The sequence below is a fragment of the Salmo salar genome, chromosome ssa24 (genome assembly GCF_905237065.1).
Source record: "Salmo salar chromosome ssa24, Ssal_v3.1, whole genome shotgun sequence".
Lineage (NCBI taxonomy): Eukaryota > Metazoa > Chordata > Actinopteri > Salmoniformes > Salmonidae > Salmo > Salmo salar.
Genome location: NC_059465.1, coordinates 25,675,644 through 25,703,131, shown reverse-complemented (window position 1 = coordinate 25,703,131; position 27,488 = coordinate 25,675,644). Strand labels below are relative to the sequence as shown.

Below are 27,488 nucleotides of genomic sequence, written 5' to 3'. Positions count from 1 at the left end.
CCTGAAAACAGTGAGGAGCTTTTACTCAACACAAGCGTTGTTGAAGTGAGCAATAGATTTTTCAGTGACACGACTCCAATTTTTGGTCTTCTATATGGAACAATCATGTAATGACTGTTTCACACTGCCATACAGATAACAATGTAGTACAGAGAGACTCAGTTGAATAAAAAAACAAGGCCTGTCAGAAGTAAGTCCAGCAACATACATATTTACATTTTAGTCATTTAGCAGACACTCTTATTCAAAACAATTGGGATTATGTGTCTTGCTCAAGGGCACATCAACAGCTTTTTTACCTAGTCAGCTTGGGGTTTCAAACCTGTGACCATTCGGTTACTGGCCCAACGCTCTTAACCACTAGGCTACCTGCAGCCATATATGAGAGGCATCAATTTGCTTTCACACACTACTACATATTGCAGCATGTAAGCACTTTATGTCCAGAAAATGTTGATGTCCTATATAATGATTCATTATGAAGTGACTTTAGCCTGATAAAAATGGGCTCTTGGAGCACAATGAGGACAGAAGCCTGTGGCCCAAGGAAGGTTGGAGGTATCAGAGAAGGTTCAGCTTGAGGTTTAAATCAAGAGCCATTCAGTCGTTAAGCCCCTGTGCTGTGTGCTAAACAGAACAACACCTCCACTAAGCCTGCCAGAAAAGAAGACAGGACCCAGATACTTTCCCCCTTTGTTTCAACTGAGAGCTCTCTATATTCTGTTTCTCAAATTGGCTGCCACCAAAAGGTACTCTTTTTTTGGGCATACTGTATACGGATCTTCCTCTGCATTGTCTTGCTTATAAGTTCTAGATCACCAACACCATGTTCTGTTTAGCTATTTTACTTCAACACAAGCTGTGAGAGCACGTAAAAGATTTCATTGCCTTAAAGCAAGTCTAAAAGATCACATAGTTTTACACTATGGATCCTCTCCTCCTCAATAAGCCATTTGTCTGTCTTACTTTAGCACATGAATGCATCAAAACCATATATTTCATTGAGCATCCCATGTGAAATGCCTGACTTCCTTCAATGAAAAAAACACAATGACCGTTAGTTTCCTTAATTCACGCCAGCAGAGGCTTATTTGCCAAATATGTCACCCTCTCTTTCAAGTGCATGGCCACCATATAAACAACCTGCTTCACACCTTCACACACTTGATCTCAATGTGTCACGTCAAACTCTGGCTCCACCTCACATCCCCATTGTATGGCAGCCAGTGGTCCAGTCCGTCAGACTGGTTCCATCCTGGTTCTGGTCACCCTCCCTTCCCCCGGCTCCTCCTGGATCATGTGACCAGGGTGATAAATCCACAGTAACGGGACAAGTCGAAGAGTTGTAAAGTCAGGCCTTTGCTTCATCTTGAACTCCACCCTCTCTCTCTGCAGCCTGGTTCCTGGGACCCTCACCTCACCCCTCCCTCACCCAGCCCTCCCACTGGGCCCATTAAAGCCTGCATTGTTTCCCAGGGGTCAGGCTGGGTTTCATTTCAAACTTTAACGCAAACCAGGAAATGCAACGCAAGCATTTTAAACCAGTGTCAATGGACAAGAGACATTCCCAAACACCACTCCTGTTTCACACTGATCCAATAATGATATTGGCCTACTTACAACTACATTAGTGAACTAGATGCACAAGGTAACGTTTGGAGTTAACCCTTTCAGTAATCTTATTTCAGCAATTATAACAATACTCCTTATCAACAGGTTTGTTTATACTGGGGGAATAAAATTGAAATTCAAAAAAATGTAACCACCCCGTTTTGGTCAATTTGTTAATGAACTGAGCATCTCTTTTGATTTAGCTCCATGGTTTCTCTCCCCATGTCCTATTACCTGTGCCATGCTGAGAAAAGAGACATATAGTGGCAACATCTTCCCTTTGTCAGATTCCCAGTCAGACAAAGGTTGATGGAGAAGCCTTTGAGTGGGTGACACTGGGACAAGGCCTGCTGAAGGGTATTTCACTCAGCAGTTTTGTCTTGTGTTTCCATTACAATCATGCCCAGCTAAAAGGGAGCAGGGGTTGAATGGAGCTCCTGTACTTTTCCACTGTTCCCTCCTCCCTCCCTCCCTCCCTCTTTACATCTCTCTCTACCATACTCACTCCTATAAATCAAATCAAATTGTTTTAGTCATAAGGTGAATGTACCAATTTGTAAGTCGCTCTGGATAAGAGCGTCTGCTAAATGACGTAAATGTAAATGTAAAACATGCGCCGAATACAACAGGTGCAGACCTTACAGTGAAATGCTTACTTACGAGCCCCTAACCAACAGTGCAGTTTCAAAACAAATATGGATAAGAATGAGAGATAAAAGTAACAAGTAATTAAAGAGCAGCAGTAAAAAATAACAATATATACAGGGGGGTGCCGGTACAGAGTCAATGTGCAGGGGCACCAGTTAGTTGAGTTAGTATGTACATGTAGGTAGAGTTATTAAAGTGACTATACATAGATGGGGGGGGGGGGGGCAATGCAAATAGTCTGGGTAGCAATTTGACTAGATGTTCAGGAGTCTTATGGTTTGGGGGTAGAAGCTGTTTAGAAGCCTCTTGGACCTAGACTTGGCGCTCCGGTACCGCTTGCCGTGCGGTAGCAGAGAGAACAGTCTATGACTAGGGTGGCTGGAGTCTTTGACCATTTTTAGGGCCTTCCTCTGACACCGCCTGGTATAGAGGAAAGGGTGCATACTTTCTCCTAACTAAGTACAGTACATGCCGACTCACTCTCTCTCCCGCTCTTTCTCTCTATCTCTATGAGACAGTAAGAAGATATAACCAATTTGCACCTTTCCAACAGTCAGACACCATGCTGTTTGGTCTCTCCTGTCTACATAGTGTTATGTTCATTTATGCAGTTGCAGATTTAGCTCATAGTCATGACAATGGTGGCATGTTGACATCGCATACTTTACTGGATAACATTTAACCCCCCCCCCCCCCCACCCCCCTCACACAGTACTGTCTCTGGGAAGCAGGCTGAGATCTTACCAGGGATTACAGTCTGAGTCATTAGCATTGGGTAATTACATTCTAGCCAGATACCATGTTAATTCTATGCTAATTAATACTATATTAGTCACTAGTTTATAAGATATTTCAGAGATAACATTATTAAACAGTATTAAAGTCAATCCAGCTCATTCCCAAAATATTGATTAAGTACACAAATAAGCCAAAAATGTTGAGTTTCTGTAACAGCATAAATGGTAATGTTGTCTTGCATTCTCTTGTGCCCCTAAACAGCAACAGGTTTGAGACAATAGATACTGAGCTCTGCTGTTGTTATTTCTATGTTTTCTCCTGGCAACTTAGACATACTGCCGTAACACAAACACATTCATTTGAGTTCCTTGATGAATACATCTAAAGGTACATTTAATAATAAAATAAATAACATGTTTTATTGTCACATACACCAGATAGGTGCAGTGAAATGCATGGTTTTACGGGGTCAGCCATAGTAGTACAGCGCCCTTTGAGCAAATTAGGGGTAAGTGTCTTGCTAAAGGGTATTCGTAGCAGCAACCTTTCGGTTACTGGACCAATGCTCTAACTGCTAGGCTAGCTGCTGCCCTTTTGAACAGGTCTTTGATCTTAATATTGGAATGTAATCAATATTCATTGACGTGTTTGGTTATTTCTCTGTATAGCTCCTTGGGTTCTTAGAAGTGGCTACAGTTACAGATCCCTAAAATCCACCAAGAAAAAGCCACTCATCTAATTTCAAAATTCAACATAACCTGTGACACAAATCTAATTGATTCTCTTCACAGACTGGGGCACACTATGACTGAGCGATTATATAATTGCTATAGTGTTCAATAAAAGTCTAAATGTTAAGTTTCAACCAACAGGTAGCAAACGTAGGACATTTTGAATTTTTAAATATCATTGCTTTGTTATCAAACATGAGCGTGCTGGCAAAAGTCCAGTGCAGCAGTTTGATATTGTGCTTGTTAATGCGGAGCCTTAACAGTCAGCACAACCTAATATGAACCAAATGGTGGTATTTAACAACACAGGTGCTTGCAACATTGGGCCATTTAAACGCCCCCTTTAATAAAAGTCTGTTTTCCCCAGCACTCCTAAGTATTACTGGGGGCTTCCCAGAGGCTAACAGGCTCTGCAGGCTAACAGGCTCAGCAGGCTAACAGCCTCAGCAGGCTATCAGGCTCAGCAGGCTAAGAGGCTAACAGACTCAGCAGCCTAACGGGCTCAGCAGACTAACGGGCTCAGCAGGCTAACGGGCTCAGCAGGCTAACAGGCTCAGCAGGCTAAAAGGCTAACAGACTCAGCAGGCTAACAAGCTCAGCAGGCTAACAGACTCAGCAGCCTAACAGCCTCAGCAGGCTAAGAGGCTAACAGACTCAGCAGGCTAACAGGCTCAGCAGGCTAACAGACTCAGGAGGCTAAGAGGCTAACAGACTCAGCAGGCTAACAGGCTCAGCAGGCTAACAGACTCAGGAGGCTAACAGGCTCAGCAGGCTAACAGCCTCAGCAGGCTAACAGGCTCAGCAGGCTAACGGGCTAACCACCACCTATCTTTTCCATTACCAGACCCTTCCGGTCTCGGGAAATACAAACTATAATGCACTTGCTATTATTTCCATGTGTGTGTGTGTGTGCCTGCGTCTAGAGGGGGGGGTGGCTTGACTATCTAAATAGACTTGATCTAACTAAAAACAGCACCTAGAATAAATAGATTTGATCTAACTAAAAACAGCACCTAGAATAATATTCCTACTATGCATAGGAACAAATTATTCATCAGAGAGGGATTAAGAACAATCAATAAAGTGATCAGGTCAATCTATGGCCTTTTTTCATAGGGAGTATCAGATGGTGTTTTGTGTGTGTTAGATTTAAAGTGTGTATGCATCGGGGGTGGGTACTGGCAGTTAAAATAATACTCCCCTTGGAAACAAAGGTCTGAGATATGGAGGACTTGATTTGGTTTGGCTGGATCAGAACTCACATAAACGTTTAAATGAAATGAGGGGAAAGACCCTAGAACGCCATAATAAGCAGGCGTTGGCATTGGCTATATTTAGCCTGTACAGATGCCACAGTTCCTGACCTCCCCCACTGTTATTGATCTTCACAAGCACAGCCTCTATCCCACTACCCCCGCATCCACAGGCACACACATAAGCACAGGCACATTCCCCCCACCCAGAATTTGTAAGAAAGGGGACTTCCTGCTTGGATGAGCCATGGCAGGAGTGAATTGGTGTGTTGAGAGACAGAGAGAGGCATCAGCGGGCTCCTTTACATGATGAAAGACTGAGTGGATTTAACCCTCCTTCAGCTGGAGAAGAAACACAACTTCCAGAGCTGACAGGATAGGATTAGCATGCGGAAATGGAGTGGATACAGTAGCCCCTCCCTTCCCTGAAAAGACAACACATAAGAGACAATAGGAAACATGAGACAAATGTTCCAAGAGAATTCGTAAACGGAACAACTCAGCTGATGGCTATGTTATGTTATGGTTAAACCACTAGACAAACGATCACAATGACTATCACATGCCAAGATAACCATTATCAAACACATAGGGCTCAGCAAAGAGCTCTTGATCTGGTTGTCTCTAGATAACAGGGCCAGCTCCAGGCATAAGCGACATAAACAGTTGCTTACACAAGGTGCAAGTTCGAAATTTGGTTGTGCATTAGCAGTTTTTCTCTTGTTTTGTCAGTCAATGACAGTCACTCAATTAGCCATTGTCAGCTAACAATTTTTAGATTGGTAAGTTAGTCTAGCCAGTTATCTAAAAATGTAGTAGTCATGGCCGAATACTGACCGGGCACATGCCCAGGGGCCCTGACCGCCAAGGGGCCCCCAATGATTTTGTTAGTCACTCTCAGTCAGATATCAAGGCGTAAGTCATGGCAAAATGTGTAGAATTGCAGGAAATTTGCTTTAAAACTGCCAAAACATTATCCCCCCCCATGGCAAAATGGGTAGAATTGCATGAAATTTGTTATAATATTTTACATTTTCTCTCTGCCCCATTGCAGAATAAGTAGAACTGCAGAAAACATGCCTTAAAACTGCAAACGTTTCTCTCTGCCCCATTGCAAAATGAGTAGATTTGCACGAAAATTGTTATAAAATTGCACAATTTTCTCTCTGCCCCATGGCAAAATCTGTACAACTGAAGAAAACTTGCATTAAAACTGTCAAATATTCTCTACGCCCATGGCAAAATATGTAAACTTACAAACTTACTTTGTTTTCGCTCAGGGCCCTCAAAAGGCTAGATAGAACACTACCTGGTGGTAACCATGGTAGCACTGAGTGATGGGTCATACAGGTGTAGTATCTTATTCAATCTTTTGTTGCTGAGAATTGGAAATGCAGATGAGCTTCGTGTTTTACATAAATTCAATGAAAACCACCACTAACACATGGTTATATTAACAGTTTTGCACTTTCCATGTAGCCTACTTTTGGCCAACTAATAGCCTAACCAAAAATAATGTAAAATGATGTACAAAATGTTCAAATCCTGTTGCTGCATTATTTTGCTGTGACAATATAAGTCAAATTAAGATCCCACATCTGTATACTACTCATGTTTCAAGAGGTTTGGGGTTTCAAAGGAAACTAATAGCGGACCACAATCAATGTATGGAGGCTTTTACCATTGAAAGCAGAACAACTGATTCCACATTGAAAAAAAACTCCCCACTGTGTCCCAAAAAAACACTACATTGATTTGTAACTCACCTGGGAAAGAGAAATGTGACAATCCCATTGACTGAGAACATTGCAAAGGTTTGAGTCATCTACAAAATCCAAAGACGTGATAGTTAGTAGGACTGACTGAATGGATTGGTTTGGGTCTGTAAATGAATAACTACAATTTCCTTCACCATTAGCTTACACTTTCTAAAGGGATTTGTATCAAAATGAAACACTGATGACTCTTGCATGGCACATATAATCTGAAATATTCATTAAAAGGTAGTAAGTACACTCTGATATGAATTCAAATGAGGTGAAATGAAGTGAAACTGTGTTAGGTTTAGAAAGGTAGTCAGAAATTGGCCAACCCAGGGGTTTAACACTGCCCAGTAGAGTAATCCTAACCTCTCCTCCATCACATAAACAATGCTGACTGGGGACAAAACCTTTTCCAGATGGGCCACAGACACAGACCACAGATCAATACATTTGTTACCCCACTCAGCAGTACACAACAGCACCAAACTACACATACCAATACCCACTCTACTACACATACCAATACCCGCTCTACTACATTCAAATTAACACACATTGAAATATTGCAAAATATGCTGAAAAGATGTGAACAGTCCTCAAATATGTATTCACTAATTCATGAAAATGAATTGATTATTCAACAAAATATAATAACAAATATAAGCACACAATCCCCTACAACTATCAAGTGATTTATTTCATTACATATATGTATATCTTGGAAAGTACAGCTGCAACAAAAGTGACAAACTGGTCACAATATCATTACATAATGGGTTTGTAACCAGTCTTTTCTTTCCGAAGAAGAAAACACGAAACTAAGAAAATAATTTGACTAAACCATTGATTAGCCCTTCATCTAAATGCTAGTCAGTTCTCTCATTTATACATCCGGATGTAAGGTTGCTTAAAGTATTGGCCATAAAGGCAATAGACCCAACCCCTTTCACTCTCCCATCCTCTCTTACCTTCCCATGTATCCATTTCATGCTTCTCCCAGTTTGCTGGGACGCCATTCATGCACAGATTCCGCTAAAGAAAAGCCACAGGGCATGGGAGCCTCATGACTCTTGTCCTTCTCTCTCTCTCTCTCTCTCTCTCTCTCTCTCTCTCTCTCTCTCTCTCTCTCTCTCTCTCTCTCTCTCTCTCTCTCTCTCTCTCTCTCTCTCTCTCTCTCTCTCTCTCTCTCTCTCTCTCTCTCTCTCTCTCTCTCTCTCTCTCTGACAGACAACCTCCTCCGTCTACAGCCTGTCCTCTCTCTGAGCATAGACTCCTAAGCCAACACCACTGGTCACTTTACTGCCTGGTCACATGACCACATAGTTCAAGCCCTGGGGTCACAGCTTGGCTTGAGGTCCAATGATGGTTAGGGGTTATCTGAGTGGAACTGATGGTCCTATTTTCTCTGCTGTTGAACAATGCTCCCCCTGGCCAAATTAGCCTCCCCTCCCTCTGCCTCTGGCACTTTCCACAGAGGGCCAAAGTGCACGTCCAAGCATAAACACAGATTCAAGCTGACAACATACACTGACATTAAATGATCGAGTCATTTCGTCAATAGAAGGCAAATAGAGTTAGCCAAGGTGTCAGTAACTAACCAAGGTGTCAGTAACAAACCAGGAACAGTGCACTTGAATGCTAATGCTTAACAAGTGTAAGATATTAATGATAATTATGTGTTCCTGCAGGTGATGACAATAATGAGCTACCATTTATATTCACAAAATGAACCCACAAAGCAACATTACAACATACAGCCAATCAAACAGTTCACCAATTAATTGCTTGGTATAGTGTACTGCTATAACTAGTTCTAAGTGAACTAAGTGAAATGTCTTTGTTTTTTTGCTATACCATCCAATGGATTTTCCTCCTTCATCCCTCCAGTGTCTTCTCCAGGAAGCCATGTTATGAAGTGTCCAGTTCTGAACCAGTGGACCACGTACTCTACTGTTACCCTGTTACCCTAATGATTCTCTACCCTGTACCCTCCTCTCCTGGGGACCTCACACCACCAGTCACCCTTGTCCTGTCCAGTCATGTCTCAGCCCACCCTCCTGAGCTCCACCCTGCTAATACTGCAGCCACTTGTTCACTCTCCCACAGCCCCACAGGCTCACAACCCACAGCCCACTCCCAATGTCGATGCTAATGAACTACCTCAGTAAGTCACATATAAGAGGCTTAACACATTCAAATGCCATGGAGGATAGGGAGAGACTGATAGAGAGAGAGGCAGAATACAAGGACAGAGACATTCAAATTTTAGCATGTTTAGGTGGGGTGGATAGTGACCATTGTTCGTAGTAGTAGTAGTACTAGTATCAAACATAGTAGTAGTAAAATAGCAGATTGCTGATCCATCAACAGACCTGCTCTAGTATTGTAGTAGCCAGAGACAAGTCTCGCAGTCTCCCACATTACAGTAATGTCGAGGTATGTGAGGTAATATGTACATGTAGGTAGAGTTATTAAAGTGACTACCGTAATTTCCGGGCTATTGAGCGCACCTGAATATAAGCCGCACCCACTGAATTAAAAAATATATATTATTTTGAACATAAATAAGCCGCACATGTCTATAAGCCGCAGGTAAATACCGGTACATTGAAACAAATGAACTTTACACAGGCTTTAACGAAACACGGCTTGTAACAAAAATAAATAGGCTTTAACAAAACACGGCTTGTAACAAAAAATTAAAAATTAGCAGTAAACAGTAGCCTACCAAGAAAGTCATTGCTCCAGACCAAGCTCCCGTGCAGCAGCTCTATTTCCTTTTCCAACAGCCAGATCAATCGCCTTCAACTTGAAAGCTGCATCATATGCATTTCTCCGTGTCTTTGCCATGATGAGGGTGACAAAATGACTACCGTAATCAGAATGATGGGAAGTTTGAGCGCGCTCGATTTAATCTAAACAGTAAACAAAAAAGTTGTTTGACCTTAACCCGTTCGGCAATTTCATTGGTCTAATGAAAGCTTCATGCCACCAAAAAACTGAGCACGTCACAGAATGTGTTTTTTTTTTGTAAATTTATTTGAAAGCGGGAAAAATCCATATATTAGCCGCGTCATTGTTTAAGCTGCGAGGTTCAAAGCCTGGGAAAAAAGTAGCGGCTTATAGTCCGGAAATTACGGTATGCATATATAATAACAGAGAGTAGCACCAGCAGAGAAGGTGGGGGGTTGGGGGGGGGCAATGCAAATAGTCCGGGTTTCCATTTGATTAGCTGTTCAGGAGTATTATGGCTTGGGGGTAGAAGCTGTTTAGAAGCCTCTAGGACCTAGACTTGGTGCTCCGGTCCCCTTGCTGTGCCGTATCAGAGAGAACAGTGGTGGTTGGAGTCTTTGACAATTTTTAGGGCCTTCCTCTGGCACCGCCTGGTATAGAGGTCCTGGATGGCAGGAAGCTTGGCCCCGGTGATGTACTGGGCCGTACACACTACCCTCTGTAGTGCCTTGCGGTCGGTGGCCAAGCAGTTGCCATACCAGGCAGTGATGCAACCTGTCAGGATGCTCTCGATGGTGCAGCTGTAAAACCTTTTGAGGATCTGATGACCCACGCCAAATCTTTTCGGTCTCCTGAGGGGGAATAGGTTTTGTCGTGCCCTCTTCACGACTGTTTTGGTGTGTTTGGACCATGTTAGTTTGTTGGTGATGTGGACACCAAGGAACTTGACGCTCTCAATTTGCTCCACGACAGCCCCGTCGATGACAATGGTGGCGTGCTCGGTCCTCCTCTTCCTGTAATCCACGATCATCTCCTTTGTCTTGATCACATTGAGGGAGAGGTTGTTGTCCTTGCACCACATGGTCAGGTCTCTGACCTCCTCCTATAGGCTGTCTCATTGTTGTCGGTGATCAGGTATCATCAACAAACCTAATATTGGTGTTAGAGTCGTGCCTGGCCGTGCAGTCATGAGTGAACAGGGAATACATGAGGGGACTGAGCACACACCCCTGAGGGGCCCCCATGTTGAGGATCAGCGTGGTGGCTGTGTTGTTACCTACCCTTACCACCTGGGGGCGGCCCATCAGGAAGTTCAGGATCCAGTTGCAGAGGGAGGTGTTTAGTCCCAGCGTCCTTAGCTCATAATGAGCTTTGAGGGTACTATGTGTTGAACGCTGAGCTGTAGTCAATGAATAGCATTCTCACATAGGTGTTCATTTTGTCCAGGTGTGAAAGGGCAGTGTGGAGTGCAATAGAGATTGCATCATCTGTGGATCTGTTGGTGCGGTATGCAAATTGGAGTGGGTCTAGGGTTTCTGGGATAATGGTGTTGATGTGAGCCATGACCAGCCTTTCAAAGTATTTCATGGTTACAGGCGTGAGTGCTACGGGTCGGTAGTCATTTAGGCAGGTTACCTTGGTGTTCTTGGGCACAGGGACTATGGTGGTCTGCTTGAAACATGTTGGTATTACAGACTGGATGGATTGTTGGTTTACTAATGCGTTAGTTGTATTGTGTGGACTATAACGTTAATATGGTGACAATGGTGTAGGCTGTGTAGCGGTTAGCAGTTATGGGAAGAAGGTTTGGTTTGGAGAGGTTATTGCGCCTGGTCATAGACAGCTGTTGTGAATCGACAAGGGAAGGGAAAAGATGAGAGGATGAGGGTGCATAGATGCGAGAAGGAATTATACAGCAAGCAAAGTGACGATGCTGTATGTGGCTGCTATGAAATTCAACTGTCTATGCGGGTGATCAGGGTTGCATTCATTCCGCCGATTCTGTTGAAAAAGTTTCATTAACAGAAGCACATGGAACGAAATGGGAGGGACCTACCGGAATTTGTTTACTGGTAAAATGGAAGGTTTTGCAAATGTTTGGACTAATGATTACAACCCTGATCAGCTAGAGGCAGGCAAGAGTGTGCAAGGCAGTATTGATTGTGTCACTGTCTGTCACCTTGATTACTCCAATTTGTCTCTCGACCTGTGCACCTACGTTATAAACTTTCATTTGTAGGCTAGGTTGTAGCAACCTCATAATGAGCCTAGGGCAAATTCAAGAATCATGTAGTAGCCTAAACCTATCGATGTTACATTGAGCTGGGTGAATGTAATATGAATGACAGTCATCCAACATGCTGTAATAGAAATGCTCATAAAAATCCCTCTCCCTAATATTGAACAGCACCGACCACCACTGGTTGATATGCACTAATCACAACACAACTCATATTCAGTAAAATGGTGGTTGTTTGTGTTATTGCACTATTATTTCATATGATAGAAATACAGACAGTGCACCATTCTACACTTTAATAAGATAAGCACGGGACAGACAGATGCCATACATATGTTTTTGGCAAGTCTGTACGTCTGAAGGAAATGTCATGTTTTGAAGGGCATAACCTCAGTTTGTCGATGCTAATAGGAAGCCAAGTCTGATGATGAGGATTGGGGAGCTCGGCCATGGGAACTGGCCATATGTCACCGTTGACCTCGGCACCTTCATCTCCCCCATGCACACGGCGAAGATAAACAGCAAAATCAGCCATTTTGCCTTTAACCTTGAAGTCACAGCAGACGATGGTGCCTAAAATGACCTTGGTTAGTTGTGGAGAGGCATTATGTTCTACAACAGGCCCCGAGGCCCAGGTCAGGTCAGGTAGAGGTTACCTCTAAACGTCTCATGGATGTCCCAGGCCTTGTGTATTTGATCATGTAAATCCCAAACAATCCTGCTCTATCTGGTTAAACACTGAGGGAGGTTATAAACAGTGAGATCTACAAACTCCACAAACTTGTTGGATGCATTTACTGTTTGTTTTGATTGTGTTTCAGATTGTTTTGTGCCCAATAGAACTGAACGGTAAATAATGTATTGTGTCAGTTTGGTGTCCCTTTTATTGTAAATAAGAATAGACTATGTTTCTAAACAATTCTACATTAATGTGGATGTTACCATGGTTATGGATAATCCTGAATGAATTGTGAGTAATGATGACTGAGAACGTTACAGATGCACCAATATCATAGCCCCAAGACATGCTAACCTCTCACCATTACAATAACAGGGAAGGTTAGCATGTCTTGGGGGTATGATATTGGTGCGTCTGTAACTTTCTCACTCATCATTATTCACGATTCATTCAGGATTATCCGTAATCATGGTAGCATCCACATTAATGTAGAAGTGTTTAGAAACATAGTCTGTTCTCAGTCCTTTGTAGCTCATTTGGTAGAGCATGGTGGTTATAATGCCAGGGCAGTGGGTTCAATTCCCACGACCACCCATATGTAAAATGTATGCATGCATGACTGTAAATTGCTTTGGATAAAAACATCTGCTACATTTTATTATTCTGAATACAAATGACAATTTCCCCAAAAAATATCACGTTTCAGGAAATGCTGCTCCAATAGATCGAGCTCCCTGCTCCATCTATTGCTGTTCACTGGACCCTATGATCATAGCTGATGCCTGCTGGACAGCTCATTAATCACGGTACTCCATTTTGTTTATGTTTATCGAACATGCCCTATGTGTAGCTAACCGACCTTCTCTGCCCATTCATCGCCATTTTACCTGTTGTTGTTGTCTTAGCTGATTAGCTGTTGTTGTCTTAGCTAGCTCTTCCAATCAACACCTGTCTGCTTTATGCCTTGCTTTATGTCTCTCTCAATTGTCAATATGCCTTGTATACTGTTGTTTAGGATAGTTATTGTTTTAGTTTACTGTGGATCCCCTAGTCCCACTCAACATGCCTCAGACACCTCCTTTGTCCCACCTCCCACACATGCAGTGACTTCACCCAGCATAACTAGCGCATCCAGAGATGCAACCTCTCTTATCATCACAGTGTCTGGGCTTACCTCCACTGTACCCGCACCCCACCATACCCCTGTCTGTACATTGTACCCTAAACCTATTCGATCACTCCAAGATATCTGCTCCTTTTATTCTCTGTCCCCAACGCACTAGACGACCAGTCCTGATAGCCTTTAGCCGTACCCTCATCCTACTCCTCCTCTGTTCCTCGGGTGATGTAGAGGTTAACCCAGGCACTCTCATTGTTGACTTCTGTAACCGAAAAAGCCTTGGTTGAATGCATGTTAACATCAGAAGCCTCCTCCCTAAGTTTGTTTTCCTCACTGCTTTAGCACACTCCACCAACCCTGATGTCCTTGCTGTGTCTGAATCCTGGCTCAGGAAGGTCACCAAAAATTCTGACATTTCCATACCCAACTACAACATTTTCCATTAAGATAGAACTGCAAAAGGGGAAGGAGTTGCAATCTACTCCAGAGATAGCCTGCAAAGTTCTGTCATACTTTCCGGGTCTATGCCCAAACAGTTCGAGCTTCTAATTTTAAAAATGAATCTCTCCAGAAATAAGTCTCTCACTGTTGCCACCTGTTATAGACCCCCCTCAGCTCCCAGCTGTGCCCTGGACACCATATGTGAATTGATTGCCCCCCATTTATCTTCAGAGTTCGTTCTGTTAGGTGACCTAAACTGGGATACGCTTAACACCCCGGCCGTCCTACAATCTAAACTAGATGCCCTCAATCTCACACAAATTATCAAGGAACCCACCAGGTACAACCCTAAATCTGTAAACATGGGCACCCTCTTAGATATCATCCTGACCAACTTGCCCTCTAAATACACCTCTGCTGTCTTCAATCAGGATCTCAGCGATCACTGCCTCATTGCCTGCATCCGCTATGGGTCCGCGGTCAAACGACCACCCATCATCACTGTCAAAAGCTCCCTAAAACACTTCTGCGAGCAGGCCTTTCTAATCGACCTGGCCCGGGTATCCTGGAAGGATATTGACCTCATCCCGTCAGTCGAGGATGCCTGGACGTTCTTTAAAAGTAATTTCCTCACCATCTTAAATAAGCATGACCCTTTCAAAAAATGTAGAACTAAGAACAGATATAGCCCTTGGTTCACTCCAGACCTGACTGCCCTCGACCAGCACAAAAACATCCTGTGGCGGACTGCACAAGCATCGAATAGTCCCCGCGATACGCAACTTTTCAGGGAAGTCAGGAACCAATACACGCAGTCAGAAAGGAAAGCAAATACTAGCTTCTTCAAACAGAAATTTGCATCCTGTAGCAGTTAACCCAGGCTCTAACTCCAAAAGGTTTTGGGACACTGTAAAGTCCTTGGAGAATAAAAGCACCTCCTCCCAGCTGCCCACTGCACTGAGGCTAGGTAACACTGTCACCACCAATAAATCCACGATAATCGAGAATTTCAATAAGCATTTTCTACGGCTGGCCATGCTTTCCTCCTAGCTACCCCAACCCCGGCCAACAGCTCCGCACCCCCGCAGCTATTTGCCCAAGCTTCCCCAGTTTTTCCTTCACCCAAATCCAGATAGCTTATGCTCTGAAAGAGCTGCAAAACCAGGACTGTACAAATCAGCTGGGCTAGACAATCTGGACCCTCTCTTTCTAAAATTATCCGCCGCCATTGTTGCAACCCCTATTACCAGTCTGTTCAACCTCTCTTTCGTATCATCCGAGATCCCTAAAGATTGGAAAGCTGCCGCGGTCATCCCCCACTTCAAAGGGGGTGACACTCTAGACCCAAACTGTTATAGACCTATATCCATCCTGCCCTGCCTTTCTAAAGTCTACAAAAGCCAAGTCAATAAACAGATCACTGACCATTTCGATTCCCACCATACCTTCTCCGCTGTGCAATCCGGTTTCCGAGCTGGTCATGAGTGCACCTCGTTCACGCTCAAGGTACTAAATGATATCATAACTGCCATCGATAAAAGACAATACTGTGCAGCCGTCTTCATCAACCTGGCCAAGACTTTCGACTCTGTCAATCACCGCATTCTTATCGGCAGACTCAATAGCCTTGATTTCTCAAATGACTGCCTCGCCTGGTTCACCAACTACTTCTCAGACAGAGTTCAGTGTGTCAAATCGGAGGGCCTGTTGTCCGGACCTCTGGCAGTCTCTATGGGGGTACCACAGGGTTCAATTCTCGGGCCAACTCTTTTCTCTGTATATATCAACGATGTCGCGCTTGCTGCGGGTGATTCCCTGATCCACCTCTACGCAGACGACACCATTCTGTATACATCTGGCCCTTCCTTGGACACTGTGTTAACCTCTTGACGGTCGCCTAGGATAGGGGGCGCTACAGCGATTTTTGAAAAAAATTCGTGCCCATTTTAAACGGCCTCCGACTCAAACTCAGAAGCTAGGATATGCATATAATTAATACTTGTGGATAGAAAACACCCTAAAGTTTCTAAAACTGTTTGAATGGTGTCTGTGAGTATAACAGAACTCATATGGCAGTCAAAACCCCGAGACCGATCGTAACAGGATGTGGAATTCTGAATTGCGGACTCAACTTCACCACTTTGCCTGTAATTCACACAGTGAGCAATGGTTCATTGAGCACTTCCTATTGCTTCCACTAGATGTCCCCAGTCTTTACAAAGTGATTTGAGCCTTCTACTGTGAAAACTGAATGAATGAGACGCTGTGGAAATTGGTCACATGAGGAGGTCCATCACCATTATGACGCCGGCGCCCCTGGCTACCCTCCCCTTTCGAAACGTTTTGAAAGACAATGCAATCATCCCCCTTGAATCTTATTGGAGCTCTGGTTGAAAAAGGCCCTAAAGATTTGTTATACAACGTTTGACATGTTTGAACGAACCTAAATAAAAAAAAGATGCATTTTTTCGAAAGAGGTGTCCTGCGCACGACGGAAGTTTTGGAGCAGCCTTCAGAACGCGCTAACAAGAAGACATAAAGGATGAATTTTTTCGAACGAAAATACATTTGTTGTGGACCTGGGATTCCTGGAAGTGCTTTCTGATGAAGACAACCAAAGGTAAGGGATTATTGACAATAGTATACAAGACTAGATTTGATATGCGATTGTTCCAAGATGGCGCTGACTTGTATTGCTAGCCTATTTTCTGAGTATCGCATCCCCTTTTATCGCAAAGTGTGATTACCCAATAAAGTAATTTTTAACCTGTTAGGCCTAGGGGGCAGTATCGACACGGCTGGATAAAAAACGTACCCGATTTAATCTGGTTACTACTCCTGCCCAGTAACTAGAATATGCATATAATTATTGGCTTTGGATAGAAAACACCCTAAAGTTTCTAAAACTGTTTGAATGGTGTCTGTGAGTATAACAGAACTCATATGGCAGGCAAAAACCTGAGAGGATTTCATGCAGGAAGTGGCCTGTCTGACAAGGTGTCGTTCTTCTTGTCTCTGTTTATTGAAGAGTGAGGATCTTAGCTGTAACGTGACACTTCCTACGGCTCCCATAGGCTCTCAGAGCCCGGGAAAAAGCTGAATCGTGGCTTTGCAGGCTCTGGTTGAAAAAAAGTAGCGCGTTTGGATAGTGGCTGGTTACAGTACTGTGAGACTCAGGCGCGTGCCCACGTCGACCGAATGCTTTATTTTCTTTCCTCTGTTTACCTAAACGCAGATTCCCGGTCGGAATATTATCGCTTTTTTACGAGAAAAATTGCATAAAAATGGATTTTAAACAGCGGTTGACATGCTTCGAAGTACGGTAATGGAATATTTAGAATTTTTTTGTCACGAATTGCGCCATGCTCGTGACCCTTATTTACACTTGGGATAGTGTCTTGAACGCACGAACAAAACGCCGCTATTTGGATATAACGATGGATTATTTTGGACCAAACCAACATTTGTTATTGAAGTAGCAGTCCTGGGAGTGCATTCTGACGAAGAACATCAAAGGTAATCAAACTTTTGTAATAGTAAATCAGAGTTTGGTCAGGGCTAAACTTGGTGGGTGTCTAAATGGCTAGCCGTGATGGCTGGGCTATCTACTCAGAATATTGCAAAATGTGCTTTCACCGAAAAGCTATTTTAAAATCGGACATATCGAGTGCATAGAGGAGTTCTGTATCTATAATTCTTAAAATAATTGTTATGTTTTTTGTGAACGTTTATTGCAAAGTAAAATGTAAAATGTTAATGTAAAAAGCTGGCTTTTGATATAAATATGAACTTGATTGAACAAAACATGCATGTATTGTATAACATAATGTCCTAGGTGTGTCATCTGATGAAGATCATCAAAGGTTAGTGCTGCATTTAGCTGTCTTCTGTGTTTTTGTGACATTATATGCTAGCTTGAAAAATGGGTGTCTGATTATTTCTGGCTGGGTACTCTGCTGACATAATCTAATGTTTTGCTTTCGTTGTAAAGCCTTTTTGAAATCGGACAGTGTGGTTAGATTAACGAGAGTCTTGTCTTTAAAATGGTGTAAAATAGTCATATGTTTGAGAAATTGAAGTAATAGCATTTCTAAGGTATTTGAAAATCGCGCCACGGGATTACACTGGCTGTTGCGTAGGTGGGACGATTTCGTCCCGCCTAGCCCAGAGAGGTTAAATCTGGCATTACAGGTGCTTTCAAGAGATATTCATCTATAAATCTTAGAATGACAATATTACATTTTAAAATGTTTTCGAATAGTAATTTAGTAAATTGTAGCGCTGTTTCACCGGATGCATTTGAGGGAAAATAGTTAGTCAACGTTACGCGCCGATGTAAAATGCTGTTTTTATATATATATAAATATGAACTTTATCGAACAAAATAATGCATGTATTGTGTAACATGATGTCCTAGGAGTGTCATCTGATGAAGTTTGTAAAAGGTTAGTGCTGCATTTAGCTGTTTTTTGGTTATTTGTGATGCATGTGGTTGGTCGGAAAATGGCTATGTGGCTACTTTTACGATATACTCCTCTAACATAATCTAATGTTTTGCTTTTGCTGTAAAGCCTTTTTGAAATCGGACAACGTGGTTCGATTCAGGAGAGGTGTATCTATAAAACGATATAACATAGTCCTATATTTGAAAAAAATATATATTACATTTCATTATGCTAATGGCGATAGGATTTTTTCACTGGATGTCCGTCCCGCATACGGGACGAGCCCGTCAAGAGTTAACTAACCTCCAAACGAGCTTCAATGCCATACAACACTCCTTCTGTGGTCTCCAACTGCTCTTAAACGCTAGTAAAACCAAATGCATGCTCTTCAACCGTTCACTGCCCACACCCGCCCGCCCGACTAGCATCACTACTCTAGACGGTTCTAACCTAGAATATGTGGACAACTACAAATACCTAGGTGTCTGGTTAGACTGTAAACTCTCCTTCCAGACTCACATTAAACATCTCCAATCCAAAATTAAATGTAGAATCGGCTTCCTATTTCGCAATAAAGCCTCCTTCACTCACGCCGCCAAACATACCCTCATAAAACTGACTATCCTACCGATCCTCGACTTCGGCGATGTAATTTACAAAATAGCTTCCAAACTGGATGCAGTCTATCACAGTACCATCTGTTTTGTTACCAAAGCCCCTTATAACACACACCACTGCGACCTGTATGCTCTAGTTGGCTGGCCCTCGCTACATATTCGTCGCCAGACCCACTGGCTCCAGGTCATCTATAAGTCGATGCTAGGTAAAGCTCCGCCTTATCTCAGCTCACTGGTCACGATAACAACACCCACCCGTAGCACGCGCTCTAGCAGGTATATTTCACTGGCCATCCCCAAAGCCAACACGTCCTTTGGCCACCTTTCCTTCCAGTTCTCTGCTGCCAATGACTGGAACGAATTGCAAAAATTGCTGAAGCTGGAGACTTATATTTCCCTCACTAACTTTAAACATAAGCTATCTGAGCAGCTAACCGATCGCTGCAGCTGTACATAGCCCATCTGTAATTAGCACACCCAATCTACCTACCTCATCACCAAATTGTTTTTATTTACTTTTCTGCTCTTTTGCACACCAGTATTTTACTCGCACATCATCATCTGCTCATCTATCACTCCAGTGTTAATTTGCTAAATTGTAACTACCTCGCTACTATGGCCTATTTATTGCCTTACCTCCTCACGCCATTTGCACACACTGTATATAGACTTTCTTCTTTTCCTTTTTTTCTCCTACTGTGTTATTGACTGTACGCTTGTTTATTCCATGTGTAACTCTGTGTTGTTGTTTGTGTCGCACTGCTTTGCTTTATCTTGGCCAGGTCGCAGCTGTAAATGAGAACTTGTTCTCAACTAGCTTACCTGGTTAAATAAAGGTGAAATATAATTTTTTTTTATTAAATCCTGTTGCTGCATTATTTTGCTGTGACAACATATGTCAAATTAAGATCCCACATCTGTATACTACTCATGTTTCAAGAGGTTTGGGGTTTCAAAGGAAACTAATAGCGAACCACAATCAATGTATGGAGGCTTTTACCATTGAAAGAAGAACAACTGATTCCACATTGAAAAAAAACTCCCCACTGTGTCCCAAAAAAACACTACATTGATTTGTAACTCACCTGGGAAAGAGAAATGTGACAATCCCATTGACTGAGAACATTGCGAAGGTTTGAGTCATCTACAAAGTCCAAGGACATGAAAGTTAGTAGGACTGACTGAATGGATTGGTTTGGGTCTGTAAATGAAAAACTACAATTTCCTTCACCATTAACTTACACTTAAAAAATTCTAAAGGGATTTGTATCAAAATGAAACACTGATGACTCTTGCATGGCACATATCATCTCAAATATTCATTAAAAGGTAGTAAGTACACTCTGATATGAATTGAAATGAGGTTAAATAAAGTGAAACTGTGTTAGGTTTAGAAAGGTAGTCAGAAATTGGCCAACCCAGGGGTTTAACACTGCCCAGTTTAGTAATCCTAACCTCTCCTCCATCACATAAACAATGCGGACTGGGGACAAAACCTTTTCCAGATGGGCCACAGACACAGACCACAGATCAATACATTTGTTACCCCACTCAGCAGTACACAACAGCACTCAACTACACATACCAATACCCACTCTACTACATTAAAATGAACACACGTTGAAATATGGCAAAATATGCTGAAAAGATGTGAACAGTCCTCAAATGTGTATTCACAAATTCATGAAAATGAACTGATTATTCAACAAAATACACAAACATATTTGGAATAACAAATATAAGGACACAATCCCCTCAAATAGCAAGTCATTTATTTTATTACATATATGTATATCTTGGAAAGTACAGCTGCAACAAAAGTGACAAACTGGTCACAATATCATTACATAATGGGTTTGTAACCAGTCTTTTCTTTCCGAAGAAGAAAATACGAAACGAAGAAAATAATTTGACTAAACCATTGATTAGCCCTTCAACTAAATGCTAGTCAGTTCTCTCATTTATACATCCGGATGTAAGGTTGCTTAAAGTATTGGCCATAAAGGCAATAGACCCAACCCCTTTCACTCTCCCATCCTCTCTTACCTTTCCATGTATCCATTTCATGCTTCTCCCAGTTTGCTGGGACGCCATTCATGCACAGATTCCGCTAAAGAAAGGCCACAGGGCATGGGAGCCTCATGACTCTTGTCCTTCTCTCTCTCTGTCTCTGTCTCTCTCTCTCTGTCTCTGTCTCTCTCTCTCTCTCTCGCTCTCTCTGACAGACAACCTCCTCCGTCTACAGCCTGTCCTCTCTCTGAGCATAGACTCCTAAGCCAACACCACTGGTCACTTTACTGCCTGGTCACATGACCACATAGTTCAAGCCCTGGGGTCACAGCTTGGCTTGAGGTCCAATGATGGTTAGGGGTTATCTGAGTGGAACTGATGATCCTATTTTCTCTGCTGTTGAACAATGCTCCCCCTGGCCAAATTAAACTCCCCTTCCACAGAGGACCAAAGTGCACGTCCAAGCATAAACACAGGTTCAAGCTGACAACACACACTGACATTAACTAATCAAGTAATTTAGTCAATAGAAGGCAAATAGAGTTAGCCAAGGTGTCAGTGCTAGGTAACAAACCAGTAACCTTACCATTACCATCCAATAGATTTTCCTCCTTCATCCCTCGTGTCCTCTCCAGGAAGCCATGTTATGAAGTGTCCCGTTCTGAACCAGTGGACCACGTACTCTACTGTTACCCTGTTACCCTAATGATTCTCTACCCTGTACCCTCCTCTCCTGGGGACCTCACACTACCGGTCACCCTTGTCCTGTCCAGTCAGGTCTCAGCCCACCCTCCTGAGCTCCATCCTGCTAATACTGCAGCCACTTGTTCACTCTCCCACAGCCCCACAGGCTCACAACCCACAGCCCACCCCCAATGTCGATGCTAATGAACTACCTCAGTAAGTCACATATAAGAGGCTTAACACATTCAAATGCCATGGAGGATAGGGAGAGACTGATAGAGAGAGAGGCAGAATACAAGGACAGAGACATTCACATTTTAGCATGTTTAGGTGGGGTGGATAGTGACCATTGTTCGTAGTAGTAGTAGTACTAGTATCAGTCATAGTAGTAGTAAAATAGCAGATTGCTGATCCATCAACAGACCTGCTCTAGTATTGTAGTAGCCAAAGACAAGTCTCGCCGTCTCCCAGATTACAGTAATGTCGAGGTATTTGAGGTAATATGTACATGTAGGTAGAGTTATTAAAGTGACTATGCATAGACAATAACAGAGAGTAGCACCAGCATAGAAGAAGGTGGGGGGTTGGGGGGGCAATGCAAATAGTCCGGGTTTCCATTTGATTAGCTGTTCAGGAGTCTTGTGGCTTGGGGGTAGAAGCTGTTTAGAAGCCTCTTGGACCTAGACTTGGTGCTCCGGTACCGCTTGCTGTGCCGTAGCAGAGAGAACAGTCTATGACTAGGGTGGTTGGAGTTTTTGAAAATGTTTAGGGCCTTCCTCTGAAACCGCCTGGTATAGAGGTCCTGGATGGCAGGAAGCTTGGCCCCGGTGATGTACTGGGCCGTACACACTACCCTCTGTAGTGCCTTGCGGTCGGAGGCCGAGCAGTGATGCAACCTGTCAGGATGCTCTCGAGGAGGAATAGGTTTTGTCGTGCCCTCTTCACAACTGTTTTGGTGTGCTTGGACCATGTTAGTTTGTTGGTGATGTGGACGCCAAGGAACTTGAAGCTCTCAATCTGCTCCACTACAGCCCCGTCGATGAGAATGGGGGCGTGCTCGGTCCTCCTCTTCCTGTAATCCACGATCATCTCCTTTGTCTTGATCACGTTGAGGGAGAGGTTGTTGTCCTTGCACCACACGGTCAAGCCTCTGACCTCCTCCCTATAGGCTGTCTCATTGTTGTCGGTGATCAGGTCTACCACTGTTGTGTCATCAACAAACTTAATGATGGTGTTAGAGTCGTGCCTGGCCGTACAGTCATGAGTGAACAGGGAATACATGAGGGGACTGAGCACACACCCCTGAGGGGCCCCCGTGTTGAGGATCAGCGTGGCGGCTGTGTTGTTACCTACTCTTACCACCTGGGGGCAGCCCATCGGGAAGTTCAGGATCCAGTTGCAATAGAGATTGCATCATCTGTGGATCTGTTGGTGCGGTATGCAAATTGGAGTGGGTCTAGGGTTTCTGGGATAATGGTGTATGTGAGCCATGACCAGCCTTTCAAAGTCTTTCATGGTTACAGACGTGAGTGCTACAGGTCGGTAGTCATTCAGGCAGGTTACCTTAGTGTTCTTGGGCACAGGGACTATGGTGGTCTGCTTGAAACATGTTGGTATTACAGACTGGGTGGATTGTGGGTTTACTAATGCGTTAGTTGTAGTGTGTGGACTATAACGTTAATTTGGTGACAATGGTGTAGGCTGTGTACCGGTTAGCAGTTATGGTAAGAAGGTTTGGCTTGGAGAGGTTTTTCTGCCTGGTCATAGACAACTGTTGTGAATCGACAAGTGAAGGGAAAAGATGAGAGGATGAGAGTGCATAAATGCGAGAAGGAATTTTACAGCAAGCGAAGTGATGATGTTGTATGTGGCTGATTTGAAATTCAACTGTCTATGCAGGTGATCAGGGATGTATTCATTCCGCCAATTCTGTTGAAAAAGTTTCATAAACAGAAGCAAATGGAACGAAACGGGAGGGACCTACCAGAATTTGTTTACTGGCAAAATGGAAGGTTTTGCAAATGTTTGGACTAATGATTACACCCCTGATCAGCTTGATGCAGGCAAGAGTGTGCAAGGCAGTATTGATTGTGTCACTGTCTGTCACCTTGATTACTCCAATTTGTCTCTCGACCTGTGCACCTACGTTATAAACTTTCATTTGTAGGCTAGGTTGTAGCAACCTCATAATGAGCATAGGGCAAATTCAAGAATCATGTAGTAGCCTAAACCTATCGATGTTACATTGAGCTGGGTGAACGTAATATGAATGACAGTCATCCAACATGCTGTAATAGAAATGCTCATAAAAATCCCTCTCCCTAATATTGAACAGCACCGACCACCACTGGTTGATATGCACTAATCACAACACAACTCATATTCAGTAAAATGGTGGTTGTTTGTGTTATTGCACTATTATTTCATATGATAGAAATACAGACAGTGCACCATTCTACACTTTAATAAGATAAGCACGGGACAGACAGATGCCATACATATGTTTTTGGCAAGTCTGTACGTCTGAAGGAAATGTCATGTTTTGAAGGGCATAACCTCAGTTTGTCGATGCTAATAGGAAGCCAAGTCTGATGATGAGGATTGGGGAGCTCGGCCATGGGAACTGGCCATATGTCACCCTTGACCTCGGCACCTTCATCTCCCCCATGCACACGGCGAAGATAAACAGCAAAATCAGCCATTTTGCCTTTAACCTTGAAGTTACAGCAGACGATGGTGCCTAAAATGACCTTGGTTAGTTATCAGCGTGATGTGGAGAGGCATTATGTTCTACAACAGGCCCCGAGGCCCAGGTCAGGTCAGGTAGAGGTTACCTCTAAACGTCTCATGGATGTCCCAGGCCTTGTGTATTTGATCATGTAATTCCCAAACAATCCTGCTCTATCTGGTTAAACACTGAGGGAGGTTATAAACAGTGAGATCTACAAACTCCACAAACTTGTTGGATGCATTTACTGTTTGTTTTGATTGTGTTTCAGATTGTTTTGTGCCCAATAGAACTGAACGGTAAATAATGTATTGTGTCAGTTTGGTGTCCCTTTTATTGTAAATAAGAATAGACTATGTTTCTAAACAATTCTACATTAATGTGGATGTTACCATGGTTATGGATAACCCTGAATGAATTGTGAGTAATGATGAGTGAGAAAGTTACAGACGCACCAATATCATAGCCCCAAGACATGCTAACCTCTCACCATTACAATAACAGGGAAGGTTAGCATGTCTTGGGGGTATGATATTGGTGCGTCTGTAACTTTCTCACTCATCATTATTCACGATTCATTCAGGATTATCCGTAATCATGGTAGCATCAACATTAATGTAGAAGTGTTTAGAAACATAGTCTATTCTCGGTCCTTTGTAGCTCATTTGGTAGAGCATGGTGGTTATAATGCCAGGGTAGTGGGTTAAATTCCCACAACCACCCATATGTAAAATGTTTGCATGCGTGACTGTAAATTGCTTTGGCTAAAAGGATCTGCTAAATGTTATTATTATGAAGACAAATAACCATATGTCCCCAAAAATATTACATGTTTCGGGGAATAGAAAGTGGCAAAAGTCAAATCAAGGAGAAAAATGATTTGAAAATGAAACTTTATCTTAGAAGATGAATACAAATAACCATAAGAAATATAGGAGATACAGGTATCAATTTGGGGGTGATACCACAAAACAAAGACCAGGACACAACCATAGTGACCATGTAAAGTTGTTTACAGAAATGTTAATATAAACCAAAGAGATTATTGTTAATTTTTTTGCATTTCTCTAAACATTAGAGTAACAAAGGGATGTCTTTTTTTTATTGCTCCCCCTCCCCCCGCCTCCCTAAGAAGTGTCATACAGCAGAATTAAGACATTAATTGTGATTGTCAGTAAGGGTAGGGGTGTGACTCCCAAAGATTAGATTTACAATGAACCACAATATGTTCCAAAGATGCTTTAGCTTTTTGGGACACTGATGACATAGGTCAATGAGCCTGATTTCGCCCTGCACTTCCTGAGGGTGTTTCAAACTGAACTGAACTGGCCAGTGTCAACACTAATAAACATTAAAAACACTGATACCTAAAACAGAGCATCTTTAGAATCCATTCATCATCCATTTAACAAGACTTACACTAATATCTTCAATATATTCTGTTTCATCCCAAGCAAAATATCAAATCAATCATAGAACACATGGCCTTTTACAGAACAGAACTTTGTGAGTTTAAAAACTACTGCCAACAAAACTCTCTCTGTTTCGACCTGTAAAGTCATAGACAACCATATGGTGTCATACAAGTAATGGATGAAGATAACACTACCCCTAACTTCCTAGCCATCTGGGCCATCTGGGCCCTATACTAAACAGTATTAAGTGAGAGACATTCATATCCTGTTACAGTAACTAACACAGAAAAATCCATATGCCTATAGCTATATGGAGATAGTTCTGTAAAAACATAAATGGTTAGTGCGAGTATTAAATAACCTGGGAAACAAAATAAGTATTTGGGTGGCAACCCTAAACACAGTAAAAACAACAGCAATATGATGTCATATCACGTAAGCAGAGGAGAAGAAGGAAGGGCCATTTAGCGCTGCAGGGAACCCAACACATGATGTCATATTACACAAACAGAGGAGAAGAGGGAAGGGCCATTTAGCGCTGCAGGGAACCCAACACATGATGTTATATTACGTAAGCAGAGGAAGAGAGGGAGGGCCATTTAGCGCTGCAGGGAACCTAACACATGATGTCATTTTACGTAAGCAGAGGAGAAGAAGGAAGGGCCATTTAGCGCTGCAGGGAACCCACCGCATGATGTCATTTTACGTAAGCAGAGGAGAAGAGGGAAGGGCCATTTAGAGCTGCAGGGAACCCACCGCATGATGTCATTTTACGTAAGCAGAGGAGAAGAGGGAAGGGCCATTTAGCGCTGCAGGGAAACAAACACATTATGTCATATTACGTAAGCAGAGGAAGAGAGGGAGGGCCATTTAGCGCTGCAGGGAACCCAACACATGATGTCATATTATGTAAGCACAGGAGAAGAGGGAGGGCCATTTAGTGCTGCAGGGAACCCACCGCATGATGTCATTTTACGTAAGCAGAAGAAGAGAGGGAGGGCCATTTAGCGCTGCAGGGAACCCAACACATGATGTCATATTACGTAAGCAGAGGAGAAGAGGGAAGGGCCATTTAGCGCTGCAGGGAACCCAACACATGATGTCATATTACGTAAGCAGAGGAGAAGAGGGAAGGGCCATTTAGCGCTGCAGGGAAACAAACACATTATGTCATATTACGTAAGCAGAGGAGAAGTGGGAAGGGCCATTTAGCGCTGCAGGGAACCCAACGCATGATGTCATATTACGTAAGCAGAGGAAAAGAGGGTAGGGCCCTTTAGCGCTGCGGGGAAACCAACACAGGGCGTTGGTCTTTACAGCCTCAACATGACCAGACTTCAGAGGATTCACCAGCAGAGGGAGACAACAGAAACTAGTGAGCCCTCTCAGGTCCACTCACTCACTCAGTGGACCAAGAGACAGATAACTCCAACGTGAACCAACTCGCTCTTATACAAACAAAGACATGTATAGGCACCACCATTATACAATCTCTTCCACCTATGATCACCTACATCAGACATGTATACCGTGCTAGAGACAGAACCTATGATAACCTACAGCAGACAGGTATACCGTGCTAGAGACAGAACCTATGATAACCTACAGCAGACAGGTATACCGTGCTAGAGAC

At 43.0% G+C, this 27,488-nt stretch overlaps 1 protein-coding gene across 3 annotated transcripts in view; it reads right to left on the bottom strand.

The window, feature by feature from the left end:
• The window catches only part of nr6a1a (nuclear receptor subfamily 6, group A, member 1a), a 141,290-nt gene that overhangs the window by 22,717 nt on the left and 91,085 nt on the right, over positions 1-27,488 (bottom strand). Inside the window, exon 1 of one of the 3 annotated variants that reach the window (XM_014171649.2) lies at positions 21,065-21,434. The exons of 1 other annotated variant lie outside the window; for it this stretch is intronic. In XM_014171649.2, the coding sequence (XP_014027124.1) occupies positions 21,065-21,116 (52 nt within the window). In that variant the 5' untranslated portion in view covers positions 21,117-21,434. Of the gene's footprint in view, positions 1-7,712; positions 7,881-21,064; positions 21,435-27,488 lie in introns of those variants that run through there. One more of the 3 variants, XM_014171648.2, reaches the window with a different exon arrangement.